Source organism: Antechinus flavipes, chromosome 1 (assembly GCF_016432865.1).
Source record: "Antechinus flavipes isolate AdamAnt ecotype Samford, QLD, Australia chromosome 1, AdamAnt_v2, whole genome shotgun sequence".
In the NCBI taxonomy this organism is placed as follows: Eukaryota; Metazoa; Chordata; class Mammalia; order Dasyuromorphia; family Dasyuridae; genus Antechinus; species Antechinus flavipes.
The window spans coordinates 709,820,648-709,843,327 of NC_067398.1; the positions used below are offsets into that span (position 1 = coordinate 709,820,648).

Consider the following 22,680-nt stretch of genomic DNA (forward strand, 5'->3'; position numbering starts at 1 on the left):
CCTCCTTCCCTTTTTCCTTCCTTCCTTCCTCCCCTCCCTCCTTCCCTTCCTTCCTCCCTCCTTCTCTCCTTCTTCCTTCCTTCCTTCCTCCCTCCTTCTCTCCTTCCCTCCCTCCTTCCCTTCCTTTTTCCCTCCTTTTCTCCTTCCCTCCCTCCCTCCCTGTTTCCCTTCCTCCCCTCCCTTCCTTCCTCCCTCCTTCTCTCCTTCCTTCCCTTCCTTCCTCCCTCTTTCTCTCCTTCCTTCCTCCCTCCTTCCTTCTCTCCTTCCTCCCTCCTCTCCTTCCTTCCTCCCTCCTTCTCTCCTTCCCTCCCTCCTTCCCTTCCTTTTTCCCTCCTTTTCTCCTTCCCTCCCTCCCTCCCTGTTTCCCTTCCTCCCCTCCCTTCCTTCCTCCCTTCCTTCCCACTTCCTCCCTTCCTCCCTCTCTTCCTCCCCTCCCTCCCTTCCTTCTTTCCTTTCTTCCTTCCTCCCTTCCTCCGTTCTTCTTCCATGTCTGTGATCTCTACTGTTCCTTAAACTGATCCCACTCTTGTCATTCCATCTTTTTTTTTGTCCCTAGCTCCATCCTTTATCTTCCCCTTTACTTGCAGTTCCTTTGCCCTCAGATATTTCCCTTGCCATTTCCCCTTCAATCTCCCCAGCCCTATTTTGACTCCTGGGCAAACCAGTTCACTAGTCTTTCAAGTCATTTGCCCTCCTGTTTGATGGCCAGTCTTGCCCTGCTGAGCCTCAGCCTTGAATGACTCCACTTGTGTTGCCTTTGCTCCTACTATGTGCTGCTGGAAGATGGAGCCTGTGCTTACCAGGCTCCACTGCTAGTTTGGGTCACACCTTCTCAGCTGGGCCCTCCTTGTGGCAAGGCTTTTCTACCTCCTGACTGAGTTACTGCCCACTCACTATAGACCTTGGCCTCCCTCCTCGGACCTTCCTCTCTCCCAGATGAGGACCTTGCCCCCCATGGTTTGTTGGAAGAAAAGATAGAGGCAGTTGTCTCTTCTCTCCTCTTCATTTGATCCCACTCAGATGCCTCTCCCTTTTCATGGAGAAGTGGGTTTCTCTTGGCCGGGGGTGGGGGGTACCTCAGCTGTCCATATCCCTTCTCCCTTTCCTCTCATCCTCTCCGGACTCATGGAAGTCTGCCTTCTGACCTCACCATTCCACTGAAAGAACTCTCTCCAGCGTTGCCCGCGACCTCTTCCTGGCCAGTTCCCGTGGCCTTTTCTCAGTCTTCACTCTTCTCTGTAGCCTTCGAGCCTGTCACCCAGAGCTCTCCTGACCCTCCTCGTCCTCCCCTGCTGGATCTTCATTCAGATCATGCCTGCTAACTGAGGCTGTCCCCCAAGGTTCTGCCCTGGCCCCTCTCCCCTCGGTGATCTCAGTTCCCTTGGATTCAGTTCTTCTCGCTGGACCAATTGTTCCCAACCATTTGTCTGTCGCTTGCCTCCCCACGTGTCAGCTGTTCACCTGCCCTGGGTCTATAGGGAATTTCTTCAGATTCTCACGGTCTCAGGTTTTTTATTTGTAAAATGGGAATTGGCTCGTGATTATAAAGTGGGAATAATAACCTCCTAGGATAGAGTTCAAGTGCTCTGCAGACCTGATGGTGCTCCAGAAATATAAATGGGCAGTGATTTCATGTTTCAGAATTATCAAGATTTCAGTTTCAAGAAGTTTTGCCACTATTTTACCAATTATTCTTTGCATTAATTCTTTTGAGATAGACCAGTATGCATTGTCTCTGTATAAAGAAACAGATGATTTATTAGGTTTCTATAGTATGAAAGCAGCAGGTTCTGCCTCAGGCAAACTCATCACCTGCTTGTGCTGCCATTGGGTCCCTTCCTCCAGCTTTACATTTTCTGTTCCCTGCCCACAAGTGCCCAATTATACAGGGATCCTCAAACTTTTTATATAGGGGGCCAGCTCACTGTTCCTCAGACTGTTGGAGAGTCGGACTATAGTAAAAACAGAAACTTTGTTTTGTGGGACTTTAAATAAAGAAACTTCATAGCCCTGGGTGAGGGGGATAATTGTCCTCAGCTGCCTCATCTAGCCTGTGGATTGTAGTTTGAGGACTCCAGGCCCAATACTTCAGGGATCCCATGTTTTCCAAGGTCTCCTTCAGATGAAGGGGCCCAGTTGTCAAAATAATATTTCCTCAATCTTTTTCCATCCTTTTCCTTTTGCCACCCCCTACTCCCCAATCAAACCCCTTCATCCTTCCGTGTGGAAGATCTCAGGTAGACCTGAAGAGAAAAGTAATCATAATTTAGCATTAATTGGTCAATAACTCTCCAAACTTCTTAATCTTCCTGTTTTCTAGTTAAAGGATTATTCATCTGCTTAAATTTCTAAGGGTAGTGATTACCTTTTTTTTTTTTTTTTTAATTAGGATTTAAATTAGGATGTAACTATCTTTAATTCCCATTACATGGTCTCTTTATAAATTTTACCTTCAATTGCAATACTGAAATAAAAACTTAAAAACCATTTTATCTTTTAGCTTGTATCTGAAATAGCTATTTTATATTGTTTTATCCACTTAGAGGTATTTTGCAGGCCCAAAACTTCATTAAAAAACAGACTTCAAAGAATGGAAAAACTGAAAAGGCTATCTCATTCAGCCGTCTCATTTTAGAAATGGGGAAACTGAGGCCAGGGAGAGTTGTTGAGTGAAGAACTGGCATTAGGCTTTCAGCTTCCTTGATTCCTATTTATCCCAAACTTCTATCCTTGAATTGAGGGGGTTTATTTACTTTTAGTTCTAGGTAATTTTTTTTTCCTTCAAAATTCAGTTTATTTTCCTAAGAATATGCTTCCCTGTTGTTTTTCAGTATCCGGAATTTAATGCAGAAGTATCTTAATGAAAGAGGTGAATTAACATTTGACAAGATTTTCAATCAGAAAATTGGTGAGTTATATACTGCATGCTTTCATTTCAGTAGTAGTAGTTGTTATGATAACAGTAATTATGAATGTATCATTTCATTTTTTATATCTGAGATTGGAAAGAATGGAGATGTTTCTGGTTAAAAAAAACCAACTAAACTTTGTGAAATTTTATTTGCTGATCATTAGAATAAGGGGATACATCCAAGCGGGGAATAGTGGAAAGGCCAAAAGACATCGAGTCTGTCTTTGCCATTTCTGAGTCATGGGCCCCTGAATCACCTCTCTGAGCCCTAGCCTCTTCAGCTTTAAAATGGGCACAGGGATGCCTGCTTGCCAGCCCTCATTGATTGTTAGGGCCCAGAGAGAATCTGTGTGAAAGTACTCTGCAAAGCAGTTGTAACGGACTGAGCGATGGAGCAGAAGGTCCATGGCCACTGGGCAGAAGCGGCTGGAGCAGCAGAAACTACTTAGAGGAGTCTCTGAGAAAACCCAGATTCTCTCCCAGGAGATCTTCTGGATTAGTCTCTACAAGTTTCCCTGGAGGGTCCTTTGGCCGGTACAAAAGGGTACGGTGGCTGAATTCTTTGAATTTGGGAATAGTTGCTTAGCAGCCAAAAAGGACGTCCTTTCTCGCTTTAAAACTTGGCTTTGTTAGCTAGTGAGGATTCCGCTGCCCCGAGAAGGCCTTCCCTGGAAGGAATTTTCAGTTTTCCTTCTTCCTTGGGCCTCATCCCTTTGAGGGAGCTCACGTGGAGAGGGCCACGTGGAAAGAGCCCCAGGTTTGGAGTTGGAGGACAGGGGTTCACGTTCCAGCTCACTCCTGTGTGTGACTTTGATTAAGGCCTGTTACCTACCCAGGCCTTAGTTTCTCTACCTATAATATTGTTCTCAATAAAAATAAAGAGCCCCTTTGAAATTACCCTTTTTTTTTTTGATCAAGAAAACTTGGACTAAGAGACCTAACTGAGTTTCAATGGATAAATGATGGACAGAAACAGCTACACCCAAAGAAGGAACACTGGGAAACGAATGTGAACTATTTGCATTTTTGATTTTCTTCCCGAGTTATTTTTACCTTCTGAATCCAAATCTCCCTGTGCAACAGGAGAACTGTTCAGTTCTGCAAATATGTATTGTATCTAGGATATACTGCAACATATTTAACATATATAGGACTGCTTGCCATCTTGGGGGAGGGGGGAGTGAAGGGAGGGAGGGGAAAAATCGAAATATAAGCGAGTGCAAGGGATAATGTTGTAAAAAATTACCCTGGCATGGATTCTGTCAATACAAAGTTATTATTAAATAAAATTAAATTAAAATTTAAAAAAAAAAAGAAAAGAAAAGAAAACTTGGACTTTTTTGGACTTAACCCCAGTTATATGTGCAACATGTATGTTTTGTTAAATATACAAAATAAAAATAAAGTTCTTCTGAGTGTCTGTGCCATTGATCATAAAAACTCTTACCTGTAACACAGGAATTGTGCTACATTAGCCAGACATGGGCAGCTCTGTTTGCCCAATGGCGTGGCAGGTGTTGATTCTGGCCGGGGGATGATGCTTAATTATTGACTCCCACTTGTCCAGTAGTTAATCATGACAAACTTATGGAAAGGGAAAGTGAGCGTGTCAGACACGCCCAAAAGCAAGATGGAGAAACAGAGAATCATGGGCTCATTTGTCTCAACAGGTGACAATTGACTTATTTGCTTGTAGGTCAGCGTCACTTGCATGATGGGTCAAGTTGATTCCTGGCTACCAATTTTCCCTCACTCTCAGAAAACAAATGATGCTTTTCAGAAATTTAATAATTCCCTGGACAATATTTTATTCTCCACCAGACCAGGGTTCATTTGTCCTTTGTCTCTTGTGCTTGGCTTGACAGCCAACCAAACTGTCAGCTGCCCTTCTTGAAGGAATGAGCTTTTGCTGATCTTGGGAGAATTGACCAGGCCTAGTGGGGAGTTCAGCCTTAGCCTTGGCCTTTCGTGAATGGTGACTCACTGCCAATGCTGACCTACTGTAGCTTTGGTTCTTGTGAAGTTCTCTACAAGTCAAGATTCTTCCCACAAAACAATAAGGCTCAATGTCGTTTCTCCAAAGCTCTTGCTCATCCTGGCATTTGATTATTTTTCCCATCCCATTTTATTATTGAGTTGGGGTGTCTTCAGTATTAATTCAGTCCTTACCACTAGCCGGAAGACTGTTGGAGGATATTGTATGAAGAACCCTTTAGTAACACTACAGAGAGCGCGTGTTTATGGAGACATCTTATTTCAGAGTGCATGAAACATGTCGGTGCAGGAAGGTTGGTATTGTCAGAGAATGGGGGATGGAGAAAGTGTAAGCCCATTAGGACTCTTCAGAGGCATTTTTTCTTAGCTGCCATCTTCCCAGAATCCTCTCTCTGATTTATTTTCTTTTGCTCTCCTTTTTTAGTGTTTCCCCCTTCTCACCTTCTCTCACCCTTTCTGCCTTATCCCCTTCTTCCTCTCAATCCTATCTTTCTTTAACTCATCCTCCTTCTCTCTCCTTGGTGCCCTTTTTGTGTCATCCATTCTCCTCCTCCTCTCTTTCATTTTGTTCCTTCTTCATTATTGTCCAATATGTTTACATTAGCACCTACTGATCCCAGTTCTGCTTTTGAATGAAGATATGATGATTTGTTTGGGTGGGGGTAGTGGTCTTCCTAAGTATGCTATAATAACGATTTCTTTGAGAGTTAACTTTCTATGATTTAGTTCATTGAAGTGAAAAATTTCAGTAGACATACTTGAATATAAACCCAAAAATAGTAATGGTAGAAAGTGGTTATCCCAAAGTTCATCTTCCCTCAAATATTTTGTGGGTTAAAATGTTGGAAAGCAGTCAATTTGACATAATTTAATGTAGAAAATATATAAATTATGTGTGTGTGTGTATGTGTATATATATATATACATATACATACACATATACATATATAAATAGAATTTTTCCTAAAAGAAATTCATTATTTTATCCAGATACTTTAAAAAAATTATTTATTTTATTTTAAATTAGAGCTTTTTATTTACAAAACATATGCGTGGCTAATTTTTCCAACATTGACCCTTGCAAAATCTTTTATTCCAAATTATCCCCTCCTTCCCCTCACCTCCTCCCCTAGCTGGCAGGTAGTCTAATACATGTTAAATATGTTAAAATATATGTTAAATCCAATATATGTATGCATATTTATATGGTTATCTTGCTGCACAAGAAAAACCAGATCAAGGAGGAAAAAAAAAACTAGGAAAAAAAATAAAATGCAAGTGAACAACAAGAGAAAGAGTGAGGATGCTATGTTATGTTCCACACTCAGCTCCCCCAGTCTTCTCTCTGGGTATGGCTGATTCTCTTTATCACTGAACAATTGGAACTGGTTTAAATCATTTCATTGTTGAAGAGATCCATGCCCATCAGAATTGGTCATCGCATAGTCTTGTTGTATAATGTATGTATGGGGGTGTGTGTGTGTGTATTAGTGTGTATGGGGTGTGTGTATAATGATCTATCCAGACCTTTTTAAGTGACATATATGGTCAAAGGGCCAGTCAAATCCATATTTTATACATAAGATAAAAATGAAGAAGTCAGGCCCCTTTCTTTGGAATTACCTTTAGCATGGAAACTCCCCCTAGACTGAAGACATTCGTTTGTACGTGTTTAATAGAACCTAAGCTATTAAGTCACTGGCTTTCTAAATCTGTAGTCATAGGAGCATAGATCTCACACAGGAAAGGACCTCACAAGCCATTATGTAAATCTCTTTTAATGCAGAATTAGCGACAATCATAACTGCTATTTGTTTCTCAAGAGCCTACGCTGTGTTTTAATTTGTTGCACATGTTCTTGGATTGTAAAGAATAAGGACTTGCTGCATAGAATGTTACTGAGCCAGTTTCATGCCAGAACGTGGGCTGGAGTGTGTTTCAGTGGACAGCTCCACAGGAAAAGCCCATGAGGAGCCTGGCAATGCTGGGATGCTGAACCTCCTGCTTCTTGACCTCAACAGTTTGTCACCGGCATCCTAAGAGAACTTCATGGCTCAGAGCTTGCTTCTAGGGACTTAGTCGGAACAGCACCGTCCAGAGCCAGTGCTATGTGGAAGACTGGCATCCACGAAGCCCATTAAAGAATTGTTTTACGTTCATACTTCGGAAGGAAGCTGCGGTGCAGTGGACGAGAGCCAGCTGTGGTGCAGGTTGGCCTGGGGTCCATCCTGGCTGTGAGATGCTTGCCTGGACGTCACCTTCATAGAGGCTTTACACAGAAGGTGTCAAAAACAGCACGAAGCAAACAAAAATGTCACTGGGAAATGTTTGGCAAAATAAAATAAATGCAGCACAACCCAGACGGCATCACTTTCTGAGTCAGGTGAGGGATTGGGCGCCTGCTTCTGCTGGAGTTTGGCTGTTCTAGGCTTTCTCAGACCCCGGGGTAGAAGGACACGGTGGTGCATTGGTCAGGGCCTTCCCCGCGCCAGGGAAGTCAGAGGCACGCCTGGGTCCCTGCCTTAAACTCACCCTCAGTGGGGAAGGAAATGGGACGGAACCCAAGCTCCAGGATTCCCAGCAGCTGCTGTGGACGTGCTGGGACTGCCAATACCCCACGTGGAGGGGACGCAGGACCCCTGGGGATTTGTTTGAGAGCGACTGAGACAGCGTTCTGGGGGACAGGGGCTCCAAGGGCGGGAATCCTCTCTGTGTCATTGGGAGAACTGAGGCTTTTTTCATAAAAGGGGTGAGTATGTGTATATGAGTATGTGTGTATGCATGCACGTAGTGCTCAGAGCCCTAGGCCAAGAGTCCAGAAGGTGAGAGTTCAGAGGTGACCTCAGACACTTCCTCGCTGGGCGACCCTGCACAAGTCACTTTACCTTGTTTGCCTCAGTTTCCTCATCTGTCAGATGAGCTGAAGAAGGACATGGCGGAGAACTGGAGGATTTCTGCCAAGAAAATCCCGAATGGGGTCATGGAGGCTGGGAAACCGAGTAACCAGTGACAAGTATCTGTAGTTCACATTTATTGTTTAGATGGAGATATGGTATTAACCTTAATATTCCTTTTACACAAAACATCATGCAATGGGGCTAGGAGAGTTATCTGATCTCCCGAAAGAGCCGGGGGGGGGGGGGGGAGGATGGGGAGAAGGGAAGACCTGAATGCAGTTGCTGCCCAGATGCTCATTGGCAATGAGATCCTGAGCAAGTCACTTAGTCTCAGTTTGCCTCAGTTTCCTCCTTTGTAAAATGGGAGCAATAAGGCATGTACATTCTTTGGTGGAAAAGCCAATAGTGTCACCTATTCTTGTCGCCCTGGCTTCCTACAAAGAAAGCAAATGGAGCCAGAGTTGAAAAACAAAAAAGATTTATTTTCATAAAACTAAAGACTTTATTTTTCAAAATACATAGCATAGACTTTTAATTGTATTATTTGTTTTCTAAGTAAAATCTTGTTTTACTTTTATGATGTCAAAGTTTTCTTATAGCCAGAGACTTTGGATAAAATGACTTTAGAGGAGCTGCCTTGCTCTCCACTTAGTTACCGCAGCCTGTGGACCCCAGGGGCATTCTGACTCTACTATTGAAACCTGCTCCATCCTAGTGAGAGGCCTTTGAGAGTGGAGACTCGATGACTTTTTCTCTTATATTTCTCCAGGGATAGCACAGTGTTTTATGCAGGAGTCCTTAAAACATTTTCATCATTCACATGAATTTACGAATTTTATTTCTCTGATGTCTCTCTCCTATGAGTTTTTCTTGCCAGATTAATTTGAAATTTATAGCACGTTTCTGAAATTTATAGACTTTATTTTTCAGCTTTTCCAGTAATCTTGGATCATCCTCGAAAAGCCCTTTCTGATCTTGCTATTGTTTCTTGATATATTTTATATATGTCTGTTGTAAGCTCAAAGTAGTTTTCTTCTTATCGTTGTAATTCTGTAATACTGTAATTCAGTATCATATATCTAGGCAGACTAAATCTTGGATTCTTCCTTGTTTTAGTAGTCTGAGAATTTTTTATTTGTATTTCTCTACTTGTTTCTTTTTTACTTTGGATATTTTCTAGAATATGATGTTCAGTTTTGTTTGTTTTTCTAAATTATGTGAGATAATGGACACCTTGAGAATAGGACCTTCCCTTTAGGTTTGTCATGTGAATCTCTCTGTTTTTCATTACTTTGTATAATTTTATGACATTTTAACTAATTTTTATTGTTGCCTCTGTTTTTGCTTTTTGAAGTTTTCTATTATGTTCCCCTTTTCTTTTATTAATTTTCATCCAGTACCTTACTTAAAACTTTTTTCCCCCACATTTTATTTAGTTCTGTGATTTTCTTGTCATTGTTGATTCGATTGATTTTTTTTTTTTTTTTGGCTGTCATTTATGTCTTTGGTTCCGAGTTTAAGGAATTGCCATTAGATACAGCTGTGAATAGTTTATACTGAATCCAGAAAGCAGTAGGAGTGAAGAAAATGGCTGCCTGTTGCCCAGAAAAGAGACTGAATCTCTTTCACACTGGGATGGGTTTGTGCTCTCATGGAGATGATTCTTTTTTCCCACTGGGACAATTTACAGCCTTCACTTTGTAGTTCTTCTTTTAAGAACTGTTTGTTCCTATCTTATATATCTTGGATCTTAAGTCCTTATCACAAAACTTGGATACAAAGATTTTTTCCCCCATTTGACCACTTCCTTTCTTATCTTTGATGCATTAATGTTGTCTGGACAGAAACTTTTCAGTTTCAAGTTCCTTCTTTTGCTTTAGACAAATTTATGTTTTATTGTTTCTTTAGTTTTATGTCTTTATTTATTATGTTTCTTTAGTTATTTTACTTTAATTCTTTTAAAAGATGGCTCCATTTCCCCCATTTCTTTTGCCTTTATCCCCAATCCTCTTTTCTTTGATTTTCTTTTTCTGCTCCCCTTTCAAGTAGTCCTGTTATTTAATTTTCAAGTTTTGTTTTTTGTTCCTCTTTCCAAAAATATTTCTCTCTCTCTCTTCATTACCCATATTCTCTGTTTATTTTAGATCTTCATTCTCTGATTCATGATCCCTATATTTATTTGATCTTTTTCTTTTTTTTTTCTATATTCTTCATGTGATCAAAGCTTCTGAGACATCCATTCTAGGCTATCTGCTCTAGGTGCTTTCTGGCACTGCTTGTGGCATTTATCCCGTGGATTCCCCTTTTTCCTTTATGTCTCACCACTAGAATTAATGCTAGTGAGAGGAGTATTTTTCTTTTATGATTATAACTAATAATTGAATCAGGATCAAGATTTTCCCCCTTTTCTACTTCCTTATCAACCAATGTTTCTCAAAGACTGTTCCTGTTTACCAGATAGGTCTGAGAAAATGTGAGTTCCCCTTTTTGTCAGATAGGTGATACGGAAATTGATAAGCCCTTTTGACTAAAACTTGGGTGATCCATGTCACCTACCCCTAAGATCCTCATTTGAATGAGCCCACCCCTCATTATAATATTTATTCTCTCATTCATCATTGATTGCTACCTTCAGGGACATCTGCTCTTCCAAGGGCACACAAACTGTGAGCCCATCACCATGAGAAGTCTTTGGCATTTGAGAATACCCCTGACCTTTTTTCCCCCAATAAACATGTTGACCTTATTAATAAAGTAATTAAATTGTCCAGAAGCTACATGTCTTGAACTTTTAAAATGTCACACCGATTTAGCTGGTGTCCAAGAAGATGCTGCTCCATTGTAGGATCCCTTCCCATCATGTTTCTAATTATGTAGCCCCCACCTCTTTTTTAAACCCTTTTTTCTTCTTCTATATTTGCTTAAATCTCCCTGTACTTATGCTCTTCCCCACCCCCATCTCTAGGCACAGGGGATCCCTGTCCTAGGTCCCTTATCTCCCTCCCTTATCCCCTCTCTTCACCCTTAGAAGCATTCATCAGTAGGCCCCCCCATCACATCCGAAGTAGGGTCTCCTTTTCCCACTCCCCTTCCCCCCACTCCTGTAGGCCCATGATTTGACCCTGGTATATCATTCACTGTTCTCCCCTCCTCCTTTCATATCCTACACAAAAGCAGCACTCACCTGTAGGCAGCTTCTGCCCATAATGCCCCTTGTCGGCCTTCACAGTCAGTATAGGGTCTCGTTCGCCTAGTCCACACCTAATTCATACCTCGCTCTCCTTAGGCAGTCTCTAAAACTGTGACAGCCCCTCCTGTCCTCAGTTGGTGATCTCTTCAGTGGGAAGGGGCAATTCGAGGGCCTAAATGTGCCCCCATCCTTTACATAATTGATCTTGGATGAAAATTTATTTAAAACAAGGAGAGGGTTGTGTTTAAACTCTAAATAATTGGTAACAAATCCCAGTAGCAGTTTGCTTCTTTATTTTATTTATTTGCAATTTACTTTTTTTTTAAGTCAGTCTCCTTGATGCTTTTTGTTGTCATAGACCTTTTTTGATATGTCTGTTCTCCTTAGTAGCAGAAAAAAACCTGTTAAGCGAGATTGGCCAAGAGACAGCGCTCCCTGACAAAGGGATCCACTGTTTGCTCTTCGAGGTCCCGACTTCCCCCCCATGGAGAGGAAAAGTGCGTTATGCCATCTGTTCTTTGGAACCAAGATCGGGCAGGCAATTTACTTTCCCACAATACCGATTCGTTTTAGATTCTAATTGAAATGCCAGTTAGGATCACAGTAAATTGTCAAGAAATGAGAAACAGAAAAGGTGGTAAACAAGAAAATAATCAGTTATTCTTCCAAGATCAGCATTTCGCCTTTTCAGTGAAAATCCATCACAAAAAATGTTGCTTCACTCCTGCCTCACTCTGAGTTGGCTAAATCGTGGTAAGTTGTTTGGTAGGTGGCATTCGTAGGCTCGGCGGAGGATCTCATGCACCATCTTGCACTTAGCTTTTGGCCACCCCTAGAATCCTTAAAATACTGGAGGAAAAAATGTTATTTCTCTGGAAGAGGCCTCACTGGGATACTCACCTACTTCTAAATGGTGAAATACGACTTAGCTCTTTGTGAAAATGGCTTTTCAGTCTCTCACACAAGTAAGAGAAAGGATCTGAAAATGAATGTGCTAGTGGGGATCCACGTGGCCAGATGGTCACGCAGAGCGTGGGCCCGTGGGTGAGCCGCAGTGGCCGGAGGGTCACGCAGAGCGTGGGCCCGTGGGTGAGCTGCTGGGCCTTCCCACGTGCCAGGCGCTCCAGAGAAGCAGGAGCCATGTGGTGACTGTGGTAGTGATTGGTAGATCACCTGAGATTGGTAGAACGCTGAGAGTTCCCTCCCTATATAACAGAATAGATCGATGGGTAAAAAAATGAAGATGTTCTACATATAACAAAATCTGAGAGATATTTCAGAGAAAAACATCCTGCACTGAGTAAGAGTCAGCCTCTGTTACCTTTTAGGGTCTCTTCTGAGTCTTTCCAGGTATCCCGAAAGAACAGGGCGTGGCTCAGCTGGGTAGAGGGTGGCTCTTATAGCAGAGTTGGACAAGGTGGGAAGGTTTCTCTCAGCCCTCCCCCAAGCGCCCTTGGGTGCTGCTGTGGAGTTCCTCACCCGGGAGAAAAGCTCTCATGCAGCCATTTGGGAGAGCATCGAATCAAGAGAGTTCAGTAGAGTTTGAGGAAAAGTTGGGGCACATTCAGCACTGGGGAGCCGGGCCTGTGAAGGAGCCATCAAGGGCAGGACCAGCCCCCTAAGGCCTTTTCCCCACTTGGGGGTCTACAAGACTGCACCTTATTCACATCTGAAAGGCCTGGTGAGTTGGGCTATTACTTTCCTGTCTGTGATCCCATAACCTGAGGACCGGAGAACCAAACAGCTGCTCCTTCAGTGACCCACGGAATGCCCAGTGACTACACTTGGGCTGTGCCCATTCAACCACTCCTTAACCCATCCTTTTTCTGTCTCGTCCCCATCTCTTGGCAAGGCTGGCAGGGGAGACTTTGTCAAGTGCTTGTCGAAAATCTAGATAAGCCATATCTCTGGCATTCAAATGATATAACAGATGTAGCATCCTCTGTAAATCTTCACACGCTATCAGAATTCTGGCTATTATTTTTTCCCCTAATTTACCAGTTCAACAATCCTTTTGCCAAAAGAAATGAGATGAGTCTGTGGCTCTGTCTATACCTGTGCCAATGCTTCCTTTTCTAGATGTTTATGAAAACTTTATTTGTAGACCCCATTCTAGATAGAACCTTTCCTAGAATCAAAGAAACTTACTGACCTTCTGGCCTGCCCTGGAATTTCTCTGTATGTTGTAGACTGTTTTCTTCTGTTTTTTGTTTTTTTGGTTGGGATTTGCCCTTCTCCAATCATGTTGTTTTCTTCCCTGTTTCATGAACTTTCAAGTATCACTGATGGTTCTCCAGCAACTGTGTTTCCCTAGCTTGGATGTCAGCATCCTGTCAGCAAAGCTTTAAGTAATGAATTACTTTGAGTTATGAAATAAAGGATGCCTTTATTTTTAATTCAGGCCATTTGTTAGTGGAAGTCTCTTTCTTTCATGGGCCTTTTCAGTCATATGTAGATGCTAAAATTTACAAACTTTATGATACTAATTTTTGGCTAGTGCATTGACTATATTGTGCTGTATATAAAGTCTTGCTGTAGTTTAGTTTTTGTTGTTGGGTTTTGTTTTTAGTATAATAAGCGAGTTGTGCTGTAACAGGTTTTTGTTAAGGAGAGACAATTAAGTTTACTCAAAAGAGCCTGAGCCCACAATTGGGAGATGGGAGTTTTTGCTGTATGGTCTGATTCGATCCACTCAGCTTCTCAAGGAGGATTCACAAAACTGGCTGTGAGGGGTTTGTCACATTGATAGCTTTTGGGAGGTTGTAGTTCTAGGGTTCTTCCTAGGTCTAAAATCTCATATTCTAAGCTGTCTTTCAGCACCTTTTCTTTGTTGTGAGGGAAGACCTCTCCAAATCTAATGTTCTAAGTTCTAGGTTTATTTGTTTTTCAAGTTTTATTTCACAGACACTTAAGACCAGTTAGAAAGCCAATTGGCATAATGGTATTTATGATTGAACTGAATTCTAAGCCATAGGAACTAACATACAGAGTGTGTGTGTGTGTGTGTGTGTGTGTGTGTGTGTGTGTGTGTTTGAATATAGCTAATGAGATCAACTAAAAGATTGGCCTGTCAGGATTATTATTATTATCATAATTATTTTCAAATTTTAAGTAGAATAAGTATTCTATGACCCAGGTCTGTCCTTTCCAACTAGCATTTGTGTTTGGTAAAAGCATGGCAACTGTTATTAATTGTCATGTTTATCTATTTTCTCTTTGCCACTGCCTGTTGATTGGTGCATTGCCTTTAGGAATTGGCATTTCATAATGTCTTTGCTTTGAATTCTACCAAGTTAGAGTTAGTGTCTGATGTATTGTTTTAAAGTCAAAATGGATCAGTAGGAGCTATTTTCCTTCTCAGCAGGGATGTGCAGAATCATTGGAAAAAACTACCCAAGATTGAATTATTTCTTTACGTGGTTTATCTGTTCAGAAGTGGAGAGTATTTTTGGAAATGATTTTAAAGCTATGATGGTGTAGCTGTGTATCCCACCACCTGCCACAGACCCTCGCTGAGTGTCCCCCTCACTGTGGCAGAATCAAACCATTTGGAAAAAAAATAGTGGGGAAAAAGGTAAAGAGTGAAATTTGTTCCAGTGTAAAGAACCCGCCGTCCCCAGCCATGCACAGCCATTTCCCAGCTAACATAACTGTTGTTGTTGCGTAGGTATTATCTCTGTGCTACACAGAGGATAATGGCAAAGCCTTCCTCGCCTGTTTAGGATGTGCAGAGGATGAGAAGAGAACAACATGGTCATGGACTTCCCATAGCTGTAGAAGAGGGATGTGTTTTGTTCTTCTTGACCCTGAAAGCAAAAAACAGAATGGATGGATGGAAGTTACAGGGAAACCGAGGAAAAACCTCCAGGGCTGCCTTGCAGACTAAGGCCTTCCTCAGTGTCTGGTACATCCAAGGAGCTGAGCGGACATAGGCTGCCTTCTGTCAGGGAATTGCCAGTGATGTCCCAGAAGTGGCAGCCTGAGGGAGGCGCTAGACCAAGCGAGAAGGCTTGAGCTGGTGTTTGGGCCTTGTTGCTTGATTGATTGTGTGATCTTCCAGTGGTCACCCAGGCTCTTGGGGGCTCAGTTTTTATTCTGTAAAATGAGGTTTGACTCAGTGACCTCCAGTGTCATTTCTAGCTTACGTGCCATGGCTTTACTTGGAGGCAGTGTGGTAGAGATCCCTCCAGACCGGCTCATCACAAAGATTTCTTCTTAATCTGCAGTTATCGCTCCACCTGCTGAGGCGGCCAGTGTACTCAGAACATCTGGAATATTTGAGCCCTAATTTTACTGTTTACTAATTGAACAAAACTCAAAGATGTTTGAGAACTTAAGTCTGTGGAATTGATCAAAAGACAGTTTAGCGGTGTGCCGTTGCTAGGTTCTGAGGAGGCCTACTGTCCCAAAGAGTGGGTTTGTGGCCCAGCTCGGTTTCTTCAGGATAAATGTTAGATAACCAGAGTAAGGGGACAGCTGGGCCGAGACTCCAAATCAAGTGGACTCTGCTGCGAGGAATGACCTCCGGCACAAAGGAAATCTTGGGGGCTTCTCTCTTGTACTCAGGTTTGTCCACAATCCCCAACATGTGAAAACTGCTTCCAGTTACCTGGGTCAGTTTTCCTGTTCTAGATTTGTCATGTGGAGGTGACAGAAATATACCATCTACAGGTGTAGAGTCAACGGTCTTCCACATGAGCCCACTGAAAACTCTCTCTGTTGCCTGCAGATAAGCCCACGGTAGAAGGGTTCATCCCTAGATCGGCTCTGGGGATCTAATAGACACAGGGAGTCCTGAAGAGCTCCCTCGAAGTTGGAGAGAGGTTGGAGTGGAGGGAGTAACGAGGATGCTCGCACAGACAGAGGGATGGAGTGCAGGGTGTGGAAGATCAATAGCATATAACAGGGACCCCCATTTTCTTCATAAGGGGTATAATGGTATAATGGAAAGGGGGAGATTTGGAGTCAGGAGACATCAGTGTGAAGCCCCCTGGATACCTTAGAATCAGCTGGAGTCAGGATAAGCAAAAGTCCTTGGTCTTTATTCTTGGTCTCTAGGGGTAGAAGTGAATTGGATGGAGGCAGAATCTCCACAACCTTCCTTCACTTCGTCTACCACCAAAGTGACCTTGGCTAGTCTTACTCCACCCCCTAGTCCCTCCTACAATTCTCTGTATACACCAATTATCAAGCCAGCACGGAATAGTGGGAAGGGCCATTTTCCAAGCATATGCTAATAGAGTATTGTCCAATCAATGATTAGCCTTAAGTGCTTGGTTGTCCAACCTTAGTGCATTAACTCAAGAATTTCAGCCTTTTACACATCAGAGTTTGAATCCAGCCTTTGGGGTGGGGATCAAGATCAAATGGAATTCTTGCACATATTTTATTTGGTCATTTTACGTATTTTGAAAACCTTTAAAGAACTAAACAAATGTTGCTTGTTACAGCGAGTGTGTTAAATTGCTGAAATCAGAGTTAAACTTTTTCATGTATTAAGTAATATTTTCTTAGTAATTCTTATAAGTGCTAGTTGGAATGTTTACTAGCAGTAAAAATATTTTATTTTTTAGTATTAACTTTGCATGCAGATTTTTTTTAGAAATTATAATTGTAGGACATTTTCCTTATCAATCAGTATGATACAAAGGCTCTGAACTCCTGTAGTTCAGACTCTTTGGGCTCAGGTTGTGCCAGTTGCTTTTCTCTTTAGCTAGTTTGAAGATTCCTCCTCCATAACTTGAGGATAATAATATCTTCCCTTCTTCACTCCCGGGCCTGACGTTAGGATTACTTGCCATTATGTATATGAGAGCAAGTTATATTATAACGGCACGGCACTGGAAAGAACTGCCTGTCTGTATGTTAGAAAGAAAATATTTCAAATGTCAGATTTAGTTTAGTTTCTCAAAAGAAATCAGGATAATCTGTTTTGTGGGCAAAGAGGTTTAGCGAGTAGATAAGACTTAGAGTTTATTTTCATGATCCCTGAGGAGAGTTTTTCCACCAAAAACATCTTCCCCACTGAATCCTTCATCGAAATCATTGGCTTTTCATTCTGTTTGTCACATATTGCCATCTTCCTGCTGACCTACTTCATAGTTTGCCTCCAGCTTAGCCCTGAGGCTTAGAAGACAAAGATAGAAAATGCTAAATATACAGAATGAAGTTCTTGTTGGAATCAGTGTTAAAAGTGACAGACCCATCTGTGACTTTCTGAATGTTTCTCACGTGATTCTTTTGGTAGCTCACAGGAAAAACATTGTTAAAATACAGAAACTCTAATTTCTCTACCAAGAAATCTAATTAATTTTGATAGACAGCACAACTAGCCGGTGTTCAACTTAGAGGCAGCAGGGAAGGATGGAAAAAACCCTGGACTAAACATCCAGAGTTTTTCTGACCAATGAGTGTAGTTTTCATTTTTTCACCAGTATTTTCTTTTTATCCCAGAATCTGAAATAAGAATACATTTTGTTTAATTGGATCAGCCAGCTGAAGCAACCTGTAGGGTGCTTTCAGTAAATGTCACTTCAGAATGTGTATACATCCCTATGTATATATTATCCTTTCACCTACATTATGCAATTGCAAAGCTGCCCAAGACCTCTCTGAAAACCAAATTAGAGGAGACTTGCATAATGACCTTCCTATGTAAAATGTTGTATGAGTTGGCAGGATGTTTTCCTTAAGTCTATCCTTTGAAGGTAAATAGTACAAGTATTATTATCCCCATTTATAGATAAGGAAACAAAGCTATAGAGAGATTAAATATTGAATCAATTTATACAAATACTGAATAACAGAGACAGAGGCTGAACTCATCTCTCCGGATGTGACGTCCAGGGCTTTTCCCAGCTTGCCTTGCTGCCTCTGAATTAAACACTGGCTAGTTGTGCTGCCTATCAAAATTAATTAGATTTCTTGGTATAGAAATTAGAATTTCTGTAAATGTCATACTAACTACTGACTCAGTTGGAAATACTTCTCCTAGAGTATAATGCTTTATTTCTTCCTGTGGTATTTTAGTCCTGCTATTTCCAGTCAAGGTCAAAACCAGGAAACGCAGGAACATGTATGCTATTATTTAAAAAAAAAAAAAAAAAAGGTTAAGCACACTTCCTTTTATGAGGCATCGGTTTTGCTTCGTTTGGGTATTTCAATGCTAAAAATAGTTTAGTTCATGTTTCTTGGAATGAAGCTAACTAAATTTGTGTCTTCATTTGCTGAAAGGTTTGGCTCATACTTTACAGAACTGATTCTTGGGAAGAATGTTGCTCAGAGAACCTTGTTTCCTACTCTGTAATAGATAGAAAAGCTTCTTGGACAACCATCTCTAGCAAGGACAAGAATATTTTCTATTTCTTCTTTCACTCAAAAGACTCCTTAGAAAAAATGGGAGAGTGCTTAAAAAGAGGCAAATCTTCAAAAGAAGCTGATGGAGTGTGTGTGATTCCATTGCTTGAGATTATGTGCTAGTTACTCATTTAAGTAACTGATAAAAAAGGCTTTCATGATAATCTTTTTTTTTTTTTTTTTTTAACCATGGTGACTTATGAAATAGGTTACAAAATAACCCTTAGACAGTATGGCCTCCTTATGCTCCCATGATGAGTGTGCAACAGAGAGTGCTAAGATTTGCCCATTTTTGCGGGAATTAGAGGCACACTGTAGTGAAACTCTTTTGATGCTGCCCTCCAAAACAACTTCAAAATAAAGCCTCAAAACAAAATTCGGAGCCGTAGAGCCAACTAAAGGTCAGGGCGAGACGTTTTTCTGGCCTAAGAGAACTTGGGAGGTCTGAAGGAGAGGTCTGTAGCCCGGGGATGGATGCCCATCTTGGCGGGGGGCAGCAGCAGCAGCAGGCATATTGGGAGCTCCCAGCTCAGAGGTGGTGAGGGGGCTGGGTCGGAAAGGGATTTTAGCAGACCCTTTGCTGGCACTAGGTACAGCTGGCACTGATTGGCAGTTCTGTTGCTGAAACACAGTGCTGAATTGCAGTGCCAGGGTGGAGAGGTTTGGGTGATTATTACTTTCAACTGCAACTAAGGCTGCCCCCAGAAAACCTCCCCAAGAAACCTATCTTCTCCCAGATAGAACTATTATATTTTAAAGAAGAACCTTCTTTAAAGAACCTAAAATATAATATAAAATATAATATAATTTTAGAACCTAAAATATAATATAATATAAAATAAAATATAATTTTAGAATCTAAAATATAATATAATGTATAATATAATATAATTTTAGAACCTAAAATATAATATAATATAATTTTAGAACCTAAAATGTAATACTTCTCTCTGGGAGAAGGTAGATTTCTTGGGGAGGTTTTCTGGGGGCAGCCTTAGTTGCAATTGAAAGTAATAATCACCTCAAAACACAGCCAGGTGATAAAAATTCACGTCTTTTATTGTCTCCAATATATCCCGATTAGCTTAGAGGCCTATCCCTCTGCTTGGTTCTAAGAGCTCTTGCAGCTTTGTCCTTTGCTTCTGCCTCTGCTTTCTTCAGCCTCCAGAGCCAGCACCAAGTTGAATCTGTCTTGACTCTGAGAGAGGGCTTCTGGCTCTCAATCTCCCAGAGTGCTCTGCATCTGTCCCAGCGTGCATCTAATTCAGCTGAACTCCCTTCTGCCACCAGACAGTCAAGTGGAAAATGGAATGAATCTCTCTCTAATTGGGCCTCTGCTTTCTTCTTATATATCAGAGAGCGGAATTATGGGTTTTCTCCCAGAGTGCTCTCTGGCCCTAAGAGCTTCAAGGGAGGTGTGAATTCACAAAATTACAAAGTTTACTTTGTGAATCTCCCATACTTGTGAACTCCAATGAGTAAAGGTGTGAACACAAGCATTTTATCACTTAGTTCTACTTAGTACCTTGTTTTAGGTTTTGGCCCAAAACATCTCAACTCTAATGACTTAACAGTTTGTAAAGATTCCAACAGAGAGGAATGCTGGTGATCAGCTGCAAGGGAACAGGGGCTTTAGTTACACTCCAGAGGTAGAGTAAGAGGAGTTTTAGTGCTTGTGGTTGCAAAAGGACCAGGGACTCCCAGCATGTACGCTGGGAAAGCGGTGACCGCATCTCTCCCAGGGTTTCACCACTTTAGAAGCACTCCAAATTGTAAAAAACTATAAAAAAGTCTGATACTTGAGACAGTACCTCCCCACCCCCCAGTGAACAGAGCTGAACTTGAACATAAAGTTTAAATAAAAAATTCCAATAGACTTGGGATGGAAAAGGCCATCAGCATCCAGAGAGAGAACTATGGAGATTAAATATGGATTGAAGCATAGTATTTTCACTTTTTTTCTTTTTCTTTCTCCCAGCTTTTTTTTTTTTCATTTTTTAAATTAAAGTATTTTTATTTTCAAAATGTATGCATGGATAATTTTTCAACATTAACCTGTGTTCCAATCCCCCCCCGCCCCCTTCCTCCAATGCCTCCCCTAGATGGCAAGTAATCCAGTATGTGTGAAATGTGGTAACAATATATGTTAAATCCAATATATGCATACATATTTGTGTAATTATCTTGCAGCACAAGGAAAATCAAATCAAAAAGGAAAAAAAATGAGAAAGAAAATAAAATGCAAGCAAGCAGTAACCAAAAGAGTGAAAATGCTATGTTGTGATCCACACTCAGTTCCCACAGTCCTCTGTCTGGGTGTAGATGGCTTTCTTCATCACAAGATCATTGGAACTGGTCTGAATCATCTCATTATTGAAGAGCCAAATCCATCAGAATTGATTGTTGTATAATTTTGTTGTTGTCATGTACAATGGTCTCCTGGTTCTGCTCATTTCACTTTGCATTAGTTCATGTAAGTCTTTTCAGGCACTTCTGAAATCATCCTGTTGATCATTTCTTATAGAAAAATAATATTTTATAGTGTTCATGTACTGTAACTTATTCAGCCGTTTCCCCAACTGATGGACATCCACTTAGTTTCCAGTTTCTTGATACTACAAAAAGGGCTGCCACAAACATTTTTGCACATGTCTCATGGCTTTTTCCCTTTTGTTCTGATTTTTCTTTCACAATATGACAAACATGGAAATATGTTTAAAATGATCATATATGAATGTTGAAAACTATCTTTACATTTGGAAAAATAAAATATTGAGAAAAAATAAAGCTACATTTGATTCTTTAAGACAAAAAAAGAAATAGGCTAGAACAATGAGCAAACAACAAAAACAGAACTTGACCATAAAAAGCTACTACAAAGGGCAGAGAAGACTAAGAGAGAAACTGAAAAGAAGACATCACTATGAAAGCAGCTATAAACAAAGCCTCAAAGAAAATTGCATAAAAGAAAAGAAAAGAGTTATAAAGTAAAAACTGGGAATAGTAATGAAAGTGATGCATATGGCATAGTGAACTAGTTCAACTGTTCTGGAGAAAACTTGGGAATATACTTAAAGGGCTATCCAACTGTTCACACTCTTTAAAGTCTGTAATATCTCTACTAGGTCTGTATTCCAGAGAGATCAAAGAAAAAAGAAAGGGACTTATATATAAAAAATATTTGTAGCAGCTATTTTTGTGGTAGCTGAAAAATGGAAATTGAGGGGATGCTCATCAATGGGGAATGGCTGAATAAATTGTGGTGTATTATTGTGATGGAGTACTGTTGTGCTGTGGGAAATGATGATGGAGGTGGTTTTAGAAAAACATGACAAGACTTATATGAATTGATCCAAAGTGAGGAAAATCAGGAGGAGAATTATTGTGGACACTAATAGCAGTGTTATAATGATGATCAAGTGTGTAAGACAGATCAATACAATGATTCAAAATAATTCCTAAGAGCTTGATTAAAAAAAAAAAAAGCTACCTACCTCCAGAGAGAATTAGAGAACTCTGAGTACAAATTCAAGTATAATTTTCTTACTTTCTTTATTTCTCTTACATTTTTCATGATTTCACATATATGTGTGTATACATATATATAATTTATATCATATTGCTTGCTTTCTTAGCGGAGGTGGTAGAAAGGAAGGAGAGAATTATTCACTTAAAGTTAAATTAAAATTAAATTTAAGTCAAGAATGCTAACAATAAATGATAAAAATTTTAAAAAGAATTTCCCAATTTTTAGACAGTCTGTAACTGTAACAATACTTCTAATCTGCCATCTTGTCCATAAACTAAGTTGATATGCTGCTCAGAGAATTAGATTATTTTTTTTGCTATATGTAAAATCAAAAGACAAAGAAGTTACACCCAAACTGAAAGCTGGCTCTCACAGATTCTCCCCAGCTCCAAAGTTCCCAGAAATATAGACAATGAAGGTGCTAGAGGTGATTTCATTGTATGCTCAAAGATAGCAAAAAATATCACATCATGGATTTTTTTGGTTCATCTCTCCTTAAACTGCTCCTGAGAAATATAAGCAAACAGATTTCCTTGATGAAAATTGCATCATGCATTCCAGCATCTCTTGCTGAGGATGAGGCTGAGAAATTTTTACGAGGAACACATTGTGTTCCCCTAAATGACGTCAACAGATGTCGTGATGATTGATGACTTGAATGTGAAGGTGAACACAGAGAAAGAAGGGAAGAAAATATGCTCAGTCTGAAGAAGCAGAAGAAATCTCAGGCTTGCAGACTACTTAGGGGTCTGGGCATTTTACTTTTTTTTCCTTCAAGAATAGAGCTGAACATAGCAATCAC

The 22,680-nt window shown here is 40.7% G+C and overlaps 1 protein-coding gene across 1 annotated transcript in view; it reads left to right on the forward strand.

Annotated features, from left to right (window-relative positions):
- The window catches only part of GRK3 (G protein-coupled receptor kinase 3), a 184,243-nt gene that overhangs the window by 40,001 nt on the left and 121,562 nt on the right, over positions 1-22,680 (forward strand). Inside the window, exon 2 of the mRNA XM_051973020.1 lies at positions 2,832-2,908. Coding sequence (XP_051828980.1) covers positions 2,832-2,908 — 77 coding nt within the window. The remainder of the gene's footprint in view (positions 1-2,831; positions 2,909-22,680) is intronic.